Source organism: Psittacula echo, assembly GCF_963264785.1.
Source record: "Psittacula echo genome assembly, chromosome: 26".
In the NCBI taxonomy this organism is placed as follows: Eukaryota; Metazoa; Chordata; class Aves; order Psittaciformes; family Psittacidae; genus Psittacula; species Psittacula echo.
The window spans coordinates 2864985-2874756 of NC_137761.1; the positions used below are offsets into that span (position 1 = coordinate 2864985).

At 68.8% G+C, this 9772-nt stretch overlaps 2 protein-coding genes across 4 annotated transcripts; both read right to left on the bottom strand.

Annotated features, from left to right (window-relative positions):
• Positions 1–582: 582 nt before the first annotated feature.
• ENTREP3 (endosomal transmembrane epsin interactor 3) lies at positions 583–5348 on the bottom strand (the record flags this gene model as incomplete). The annotated part of the gene is made up of 12 exons (XM_080635008.1): positions 583–807; positions 1426–1676; positions 1822–1887; positions 2456–3031; positions 3125–3209; positions 3282–3381; positions 3467–3627; positions 3791–3898; positions 3984–4109; positions 4249–4359; positions 4464–4520; positions 5130–5348. The coding sequence occupies 12 exons, from the start codon at positions 5346–5348 to the stop codon at positions 631–633; spliced, it is 2037 nt and encodes a 678-aa protein (XP_080491134.1). The 3' UTR covers positions 583–630.
• Positions 5349–6085: 737 nt separating this feature from the next.
• Positions 6086–9253, bottom strand: SCAMP3 (secretory carrier membrane protein 3). Of its 3 annotated transcripts, XM_080635025.1 has the most exons (9): positions 9140–9253; positions 8982–9059; positions 8812–8907; positions 8607–8727; positions 8383–8511; positions 8086–8245; positions 7718–7819; positions 7490–7607; positions 6086–7374 (listed from the first exon to the last, which is right to left on the bottom strand). In XM_080635025.1, exons 1-9 carry the CDS (start codon positions 9185–9187, stop codon positions 7228–7230), a joined length of 999 nt encoding a protein of 332 aa, XP_080491151.1. In that variant the 5' UTR covers positions 9188–9253; the 3' UTR covers positions 6086–7227. The 3 variants fall into 3 exon arrangements, with proteins under 3 accessions (XP_080491151.1, XP_080491150.1, XP_080491149.1); XM_080635024.1 differs by having other exon boundaries at positions 7490–7524; positions 8607–8907; XM_080635023.1 differs by having other exon boundaries at positions 8607–8907.
• Positions 9254–9772: the final 519 nt, after the last annotated feature.

A 9772-nucleotide genomic window follows, 5' to 3' on the forward strand; every position in this document is an offset into this window, starting at 1 on the left:
CGCCGGCCCGGCCCTACCACGCGACGGTAACGGGGCCGCTCAGCCCCTCCCCAGGCACCGGGGGGCTCCGAGCACCGCTCGGGCACGGCCCTGGGTTCCCGCCGCTACCGCCGTTACCGGCAGCCCCGCCCGTCCACCGGGGACCAGGCGCCCGCTCCGCCCCTCATATGACCAGCGTCAGCTGACCTGTTCCCGCCCCTTTCCCCGCGGCCCCGGCGGCACGGCCCCGGTGGAGGCGGCGATCACCTTTATTCGGTCTCTAGCGAGGGGCGGCGCGGCCTGAGCGCTGCGGGACCGGCCCCGCAACGGGCAGCAGGGGACGGGCACGGCCGGCGCGAGGACCGGTGCGGGACAGGACGGGACAGGCGCGGCCGTCCGGGGGTACAGGCACAGCTGGTGCAGGGGACAGGCATGGCCGGAGCAGGGGACGGGGCAGGGCGCAGGCACGGCTGGCGCAGGGCACAGGGCTGGGGACACGACGGCCCCGCAGCAGACACCGCAGGGGACCAGCCCCTCGCCATGGGGAAGGGGCAGCGGCGCAGGACCCAGCCCCGCCGGGGCGGCAGCCACGTCCGAGGGCCCCGGCCCGGAGCGGGGCCCCTCTTTGGGGCAGCGAGGGGGTCCCCGCGCTCAGAGGACGCTCTCGCTGTCTTTGCAGGTCCCGCTGAGGCTCCGCGGGCGGCCCCGCTCCAGCCGGCGGGCGGAGAGGAGGCGGCGCAGGGACGAGGTGGAGCTCAGGTCCCCGCAGCTCCGCAGGTGGATGCCGTCGTGGGGCCGCTCTGCTCCGGGCCAGGCGCTCCAGGGAACCTGCAGCCCCATGGGGACAGGCTGCAGCCACGGGCCTTCCACCAGAGCAGGGTCCTCCAGCCCGGCCTTGAGCACTGCCACGGGTGGGGCAGCCACAGCTTCTCCATTCAACCCATTCCAGTTCCCCACCACCCTCACAGGGAAGAGCTTCTGCCTTATCTCCGACCTGAACTTCCCCTGTTTCAGTCTGAACCCATCGCCCTTTGTCCTATCGCTACAGTCCCTGATGAAGAGCCCCATCGGGGCTTCCTGGGCTGCGCAAAGTCTCCAACATCCCTTAAGCCAAGGCTGGGACATCCCAGTGGCTGTTTCCGGGCTGTGGTGACTCGAGGGCAAAGCCAAAACTGTTGCGACATGCATGATTTTCCCACTCATGGCTACAGCTGGGAACTAAGGGAAGGAGCTGTCACGCCAAGGAGGGCTGGGCAAGGACAGTGACACAGGAGGGAAGCTCTGGTCACAGCCCCTGCCTGGAGCTGGGGTGCCGACACCATGGGGTGCATGGCAGGGGAACAGACCCTGGAAGGGCTGGTGTGGAGATGGGGAGCAGAGGGAGGAAGAGGGTGTGGATGGGGCTCCCTGCAAAGGAGGAGCTGCCCCTGTCCCACTGGAACCCACCTGCTTGTGCCCCTGGGAGCTGTGCCCGGGCCCCTCCGCGCTGCGCTTGGGTCTCTGCAGGAACCTGGCCATCAGCCCGCGGGTGCCCCGGCAGACCTTGAGGTCCCCCAGGGATCGGGTCGTGCTCTTGGAGAGCTGCTCCGTCACCTTCTTGGAGGGCAGCGCCTTGCTCTTCCCTGCCGAGCCGGCCCGGAGCAGCGGCGGGGAATCACAGTGAGAGCGGCGGCACAGGCAGGCCTCGGAGCACAGCCCTGCGGGGACATCACCATCGCACCCGGGGATGCTGCTCCCAGTGGGACCTGTCCCCAAGCCCCAAAAGGGTGAGCCTGATCCCCACGGGCTGCAGAAACACCCCCCCACCTCCTTGTATAACCTAATACAGCCCAGTGCCCTGACCTGTATCCGCCGAGGAGCTGGACGTGGTGTCCTCCAGTGCTTTGGTATAAAGTATTTCCCTGAAATCTGCAGGGAGCGGAAAGAGGTCTCAGGCTTTGGCAGCATCCTGCACCCCTGTGCGGGCCCCAGCACCAGCCCAGGCAGCACGACCCAACAGCAACCCCTCCTCCCAGCGCAGCAGAACCCTCCTGCCTGTCCCTGCCACGGGCAGGGACCCCTTCCACTGGAGCAGGGTGCTCCAAGCCCCTGTGTCCAACCTGGCCTTGAACACTGCCAGGGATGGGGCAGCCGCAGCTTCTCTGGGCACCCTGTGCCAGCGCCTCAGCACCCTCACAGGGAAGATCTCTGAGTTCATCTCTGGCAGGTTAAAGCCATTCCCCTTGTCCTGCCCCTCCATCCCTTGTCCAAAGCCCCTCTCCAGGTTTCCTGTGGCCTGTTTAGGCACTGGAGCTGCTCTAAAGTCTCCCCAGAGCCTCCTCTTCTCCGGGATCAAACCCCAGGGTCTGGAGCAGCAGGAGCAGGGATTTAACCTCACTTAACCTGAATCAACATCATTTAACCCAGCCCCATTGAACACCTCTGCTGCACCCCGGCTGCATGCGAGCATTCCCATCCCGCACCCATCGCCGCCTACCAGCGCGTCCGGCCGCGGGGACGCCGGGGTCGCTGTGCGCCCTCACGAGCGGGCGCTGGCTCGGCGCGGGGCCCGGGGACGCGGGGCAGGAGCTTTCGCTGTTGCGCCGGAGCTGCCCGAGGCGGCCGGGGCCGAGCCCCGAGGTGCGGCCGCGGCCCCGCAGCGCCCCCTTGTCCTTGAGCCGCACCTCGGGGAAGCAGGGCCCGGCGCAGCGGGACAGCCCCTCCAGCCGGTTGCAGCTGTGGGTGACGGCTCCCCCCACCAGGACGCCGTCGTGGCCGGGTTCTGCCGCCGTGGAGCAGGAGTAGGAGCGTTCCCCCCGCACCCGCGGCTGCGGCACCTCCTCGAAGGGCCCCTGCAGGCCCAGCATGGGGCTGCGCGGGTGGTGGCTGCACTGCACGCAGTCCACGCTCAGGCAGTAATCGGCGCGGCTGCGCTGGATGGAGCGGAACAGCACGTAGTCAACGGAGCGCATGGAGCCCTGCAGCTCCAGCAGGCACGAGTCCTCCGAGGGGCTGCTGTCCCCCGGGATGTCCATGATCTCGGACATGATGAGGGACCCGCTGTCCATGGATACTGCAAGGAGCGGAGCGGGGGGGAGTGAGGAGCTGCTGGGAAGGGACAGTCCCCCCGCGGCCCCTCTCCCCTTCCTCGATGGGGCACAAGCACCTTCTCCACTGAGCACGATGGAGGGGACGCGGTCGCAGGCGCAGGTGTGCGAGCCGTCCGTCAGCGGCAAGTCGAAGAAGGTGGCCTGTGGGGTGACGCAGTCAGGAGCAGGAAGGAGCCCAGCGTGCCTGCCCCATCCCCTGCCCACATCTCCTACCTGGCTGTCCCCCTGCAGCCCCATCACAGTCTCATAGGAAGGAGGGAAGTCGGTTGGGTAGAGGGGCACGGGGCTGTCCATGGAGCCGTTGTAGGTGATGCTGTGGGGCAAGAGCAGAAAAGCCGCGTTGGGTGGGACAAGCCCTGCCTGGGGCTCACGGACCCCCTGCTCCACCAGGCAGGTACCTCTGCGCATCGGTCTCCGAGCTGCACGTGTACTCGGGGGGGTAATAGGGGGGTGGCGGCACCGGGGGCACGAACTCCTCGAAGTCCATCATGCTCTGCAGGAAGGTGTCGGGGGGGGACGTGCATTCCAGCGTCACGGAGCTCGAGCGCTGCGGGACCAGCTGCAGGGAGAGGGGAGGAGGAAGAGCTGGGACCCCCTGCACAGGCATCCAGCAAGGGATGCGCATCCCAAGCCTTAATCCGGCTGGGGCCTGGTCCTGCCCTGGCACCCCAGGGAATGCCAGTCCCAGCCCCATCTGCTCCCGGGCTAGGGCTGGGTCTCACCACATGGACGATATCGAGGGAGAAGATTTGGATGCAGCACACAACAGCAGAGAGCGTGCAGATGATGGTCGAGAAGACGGTCAAGCCACAGACACTGAAGAGGAGGTCCTGGGGGGCAGTGGGGTGAGCGCAGGCGCCCGCAGAGCGTGGTGGGGTGCCCCAGGGAGCCCTGGCCCCACGTCAGGTGTCCCACCTTGAGCGCCACGCGGATGCTGCGGCAGTCGGGGTTGGGGAACATGGTGAGCATCTCGCTCTGCCGGCTGCAGGAGGCAGGGGGGGGCTCCGGGCGGGCCTGGCAGCAAACACACGAGTCCCTCTCCTGGGGACAAGGAGCACCATGAGGGATACCCCTGAGAGCCACCAGAACCTCGCCCCACAGGACCCCTGCCCCACAGCTCCCCGTGTGTCCAGAGCCCGGCAGCCAGGGCTGTGCCCCGCTGCCCCGGGGCCCATCTCACCCTCTCACAGGCCTGCAGGGACTTCACCAGCTGCGCGTTCTGGCAGGACAGGATGGACCCGGCGAGGCTCAGCATGATGCCCAGCACCGACAGCAGCGTGAAGAAGGTGATCTGTGGGCACAGAGGGCTGGTACGTGCAGCCATGCATCCATAGGGGTACACGGGGCTCAACCCCTTGCTCTGCCCTCCCCACCCTGGTCCCCCCCAACACCTACCACCAGCGTGAGGGGCCGCTTCCAGGAGACGATGCCGACAAGGCCGGACAGTGCCAGCTGCAGACGCACAGGCCAAGGGGTGAGGATGAGGAGGGGTCTCTGCCAGGCAGTGGGGCCAAGAGCGGGCCCCCAAGCCCCTGGGCAGAGCCCCCTGAGCCCTGTGGGCCTGGAGCCCGCCCAGGGCCATTCAGGCAGCCCCAGCGCTGCTGCAAGCCAGGCAAAACTGCTGATTCAGGGCACCGGGGAGCCTGGGGACTGCGGGCAGCTCCGCGCCGCACGGGAACCGTGGGGCCTGCGGGGGTCCTGCCCTCGCCCCGCACACACAGCGGGCAAAGCACCCCAGTGCGGGGCTGGGGAGCAGGGCAGGGCTGCCCGGTCCCCCCCTGCCACCACCACTGCAGCACCCCCCGCTCCCCTCCCTCCCAGCACAAACTGCTCAGGGTCTGGATAGAACCGAGTCACCCCCCCCCCGCCCCGCTGCTGGGGTCCCCATCCCACATTGTCACCCTGGAGGAAGCCTTGGGATTCTCCCACAATGCACCACAGCAGCCACAAGCGAAGGATGGGGGAGCAGCGGGGCCACACTCCCTTGGGACGGAGCTGAAGGGACCCGGCAGAGCGGGGCTGGACCGGACCCTCCCCGCGCTGCCCCGGCCCTGGACTCACCGAGAAGCCGGCCCAGGACGGGCAGGAGTGCCGGATCCTGGCGGAGGGCGTGATGGTGGCCGCCACCAGGCTGAAGGTGACGATGAGGACGCCCAGGATGACTTGGATGAAGCCGAGCACCAGCAGGATCTGCAGCCAGGTCCGCTGGACGCGGAGGTGGGTGAGGCTGCGGGATGTGCGGCCGGTCAAGGAGCGGCTGGACTCGCTAGGGGAGGGCATGGCTGCCCCGGGCGGCGAGCGGCGGCTGCGGGCCCCGGAGCCCCGGGGCAACCGGCGGCACCGCGCCAGGACGGCGCCGGCCCCGGGGAAGCAGGAGCGGACGCTCTGCAGGAACGGGCCGGGCTCCACCTTTCGCCTCCCGGAGGATGCTGACGGCGGCGCTGGCCTGCCCGGGCTGTTCTGGAGCAGAACGCGCCTCACCGGTACCTCCGCATCCCGGCCAGAGCCGGGCCTATGGCTCCCGGCGGGCGGCAGAGCGCGGCCCCGCGGCTTCCTCCTCTCTCGCCGTCCCTGTCTCGCCGGGGCCCCGCGGGGGGCTCATAGCGCGCTGCCGAGGCCGGGAGCCGCCGCCCGGGACGCGGCGCCCCTGACCCCGGGGCAGCGCCGGGAGACGGGAGCCGCGGGCGGGGGCCCGGGTGCCGCCCAGGAGCATCCTCCGCGGGGCGGGGGGGTCCCGCTGCCCGGAGCGCACCCGGTGCCGGATGCTGCGCGGAACACGGCCACGCATCGCCCCCCGCCCAGCCCCGGCGGCCCCCGCGCTCCCCGCTCCGCCGGGGCCGGGGCTCAGCTCCGCTTCGGGCTCGCTCCCGCCGCCGCCCGCGCCCCGCAGAGGGGCCGCCCCCCCCCCCCTCCGTTGCACGCCGGGAGCTGTAGCGCGGCTCAGCCCGCCCCGCCGGGGCTGCGGCACCGGCCCCGGGCCCACCCCCCCCCGGTCCCGGTGCACGGAGGCGCAGAGGCACGGAGTGAAACTTCATTTATTCCTTAAATAAAACCCGAGGGCGGCGTCGGGCTCAGCAACACGCGGGGCCGCGGCGGGGGCAGCCCCCGGTGGGGCGGCAGCGGTGGGAGCAGGGACCCCCCCTCCGGGCCCACACGGGAACCGGGCAGAGGCACCGGCCCCATGGATGAAGGCACGAACCCTCCCGCCAGCTCCGGAGCAACAGGGACAAACCCGGGGCACTGAGAGGAGATGGGGCAAAGCAGAACGAGCAGGACCCAGCCCAGGGCTCCCCGAAGGGACGGGTGGCAGCGGGGGGGACACAGGGCAGTGCACAGGGAGGGACAGGCTGCGGGTGAAGAGTGCTGGGCAGGGGGGCAAGAAGGTGATGAAGGTGAGGGGGGGGTTTAGGGGTACCGGGGTCCCTCCTTGGTGCCCAGCCCAGCTCTGGGCTCCACCACAGGCCTGGTTCAGCTGCTGTGGGGCACACGGCTTCAAGGCCAGCAGCCCCCCCACTGCTGCCCGGGTGCATCACATGCTCCTTATTCCTGTGCATGGAGCAGGCTCAGCTGTAAGAAAGGGGGACAAGGAAGGGGGATAGAATGGGGGCTGCCCCTCAGCTCAGCACCCTGGGGACAGAACCAGCCCCACCACCACCAGAGCAAGCTCCTGGGGAAAGCAGGGGACGGATGATGCTCTTGGCAGAGAATTAGGGCCTGCAGCAGAGAAAAGGCAGGGAAAAGCCCCCAGGGAGAAGCTGGGGGCACAAGGGGAACGCAGGGCACACGGATGGGGAAATGGGAATGCCCAAGGAAGGGGAGCAGCCATTTCAGTCCCTGTCACACATCTGGAGGAGCCTCCTGGCCCCAGCAGCTCAGTGCCGGAAGGGAGGGCAATGACAAGCACAGGGCTTGGCCACAGCACCTCCCACCCCGCTCCATCCCCAGTCCGCTGAGGGGAGGGACCAGCACAAACCAGCGCAGCCTCCATCCGTGAGGAAAGGGGTTAGAGCAGCAAACGATTCGGGCACCAGCACATCCAAGCTGGGATGAGGCAGCCTCTGAGAGCTGATGCAGACACACGGGGATCCAATGAAAGTGCAACCTGGATTTCCTCTCCCTCAGGAAGAGCCCACGTGCGATGAGGAGCCGGGGCCCTGTCTTAGGGTGCTCGGAAGGCGTTGGTGGCGGCGCCTGCAGCGGCATTGGCGGCCGCGTTGCGCACAGCCTGGTTGGAGAAGACCCCGGCAGCAAACTCCTCCTGTGCCTTCTGGAAGCTGGCGCCCGTCCGGCGGTACAGGGAGTGGATCTGGGATTGACGAGAGGCTCAGGGCCAGGGCACCCCGGCGAGCAGAGCTGTGTGCCTGTGCCTGCCAAAGCCACTCCAAAAGGTGCTCCGGCCCCAAGGTCTGGTCCAAACTCACCTTTTTCAGCATGATGATGCCCAGCACAGCCACTCCTGTGAAGGACAAGGACACCAGGATCATCATCACCGCCACGGCCGTGTTCTTCTGCAGCGCTATCAGGCTCAATATCCAGCCACTGCAACACAAGAGGCAGTTCCACACCACAGGTTCCCTCGTGCCCACCCGCCTCCTCTCTTTCTGGAGTACTCGGCTGGCCAGGGCTCCCTGGCTTTGCACCACACACACCTGAACCCCCAGTTGGGGATGCCAATGGCCTGCAGCACGTACATCACGTTCTGGGCAAAGAAGACGAAGAAGAAGACAAAGAAGTTGAAGGAACTGTCGCTCCTGGGAGAAAAGAGACAGGCGAGCTTAGGCCACAGGGAAGAACCCCCAAACCTTCCTTACAGCAGGGGGGCACAAGGAGAACACAAAGCTCAATGCAGAATCACAACAGCCCCAGACCCAAAGGCCACCAAAGGAGCTGGGACACCATCAGTGTCCCACTGGGGGCACAACCTGTGCCACCAAGCAGCCCCGTGCCCCCAGCTCCAAGCCCCAGCCATGCAGCCTTCCCACAGCGCTGCTTTGCTGGCCTGGGAGCAGATACACACCTGAAGGCTTTGTACATGGGCCTGTACCAGCAGACAAAGGAGCAGGGCGTGTAGAGGAGAGCCCAGAGGATGGAGAGCCCGAAACCAGAGCCAGACGAGGGCTCCACACAGAACCAGGCCAGCGAGGACAAGAAGTTCAGGAAGAGAGCAATGGTGCTGGCTGAGAAAGAGGCGAGGTCAGTGGGGCACCCACGGCTCCTCCGTCCCCACAGGCCCCCAGTCCCGCACGCATCGCGTTAACCCCAGCTCCTCCAGAGCACCCGGGTCACTCTTGCTCTGCTTCCCGCCGGGACTCACCCATCCAGAGGTAATACATGGTGGAAACGGTCTTCTGGAAGTCCGCGGGGATCTCCACCGGGATGTCCTGGTAGAAGCAAGGCTTCACGGGGCAGAAGGCCGGCAGCGGGGGCCAGTTGTTGAGCCTCGCTGCAGGGGGAAGGAGGCGACAGGCAGAGAGCGGCGGTGCCCGCGCAGGGGGGCCCCGAGGGGACGGTCCCTGCCCGGCCCCTCCGGCCACTCACTTGCGGTGCCGCCGAGGGCCGCGTTCTGCAGCTCCCGCTCCCTCCGGTCCAGCTCCTCCGCCTTCCGGTTCAGCTCCTCCTGCCGCTTCAGCAGCTCGGCCGTGGCGGCCGCAGCCGAGGCCTGCGAGGGGGGAAGCGCAAGCGCTGGGGCTTCCGCCTGCTCCCCGAGCCCTTCCCGCGGCGGCCGCGCCCCCCGCCCCGGTACCTGCGTGCCGTAGGAGCCATAGTTGCGGGGCTCGGTGGGGCTGGCTCTGCGCGGGGGCTGCGGGGCTGCGGCCGGGGCCTGGTACGGCGGCGGCGGCTGCGGGGGACAGAGGAGCGCGGTGAGGGCCCGCCCGCCGGATCCCGGCCCCCCCCGGCCCGCCGGGGCCTCACCGCGCCGCTCTCGAAGGGGTTGTACGCGTCCAGCGCCGCGCTCTCGGGGCCGGGCCGCGGCGGCAGCAGCGCCGGGTCCTGCAACACGCAATGGGCGGGGTGAGGCGGCGGAGGGAAGGGGGATCTGCACCGCCGCTCCCGCTGCCCCGGCCCCGCACCTGGAACGGGTTGTCCGGTAGCACCGCGGAGCCGCCGCGCTGGGCCATGGCGGGACCGGGACCGGGACCAGGGCCGCCGCCGCCGCCTCAGCCCCGTCAGGCGCAGCCCCGCCTCCCACCGCCGCCGATTGGCTGCCGCCCGTGACGTCACCAGCGCCGGCGAGCCCTGCGGCAGGGTGTCCTCTGCACACGCGCGGGGCTGGGCCGGGCAGGCACGTGACGCAGCGCTGTCCGGTAACGGGAACCGGCGCTCGCCCCCCCAGTCCCCCATGACCCCCCCGAGCACCCTGGGCCAGCGCCTCAGCACCCTCACAGGGAAGATTCTGCCTCAGATCCCATCTCCACCCTCCCTCTGGCAGGTTAAAGCCATTCCGCTTGTCCTATCCCTGCATCCCTTGCCCAAAGCCCCTCTCCCGGTTTCCCGGAGCCCGTTTGGGTCCCACACGAACTCAGGTGAAGCCAGGCTTCCCCTTCATCCCTCTGCGCGGTGTCAGTCAGCACCAGGGCAGCATTTGCCACAGGCAGATGGTGCCACAGCCAAGTGCTAAGCTGAGGACAGAGCAGGAGTGCTCCGTTATTGCCAGCCCCCCAGCACGGCTCTTCCAGACGCGCTGGCAAAGCGCCTGCACCAAG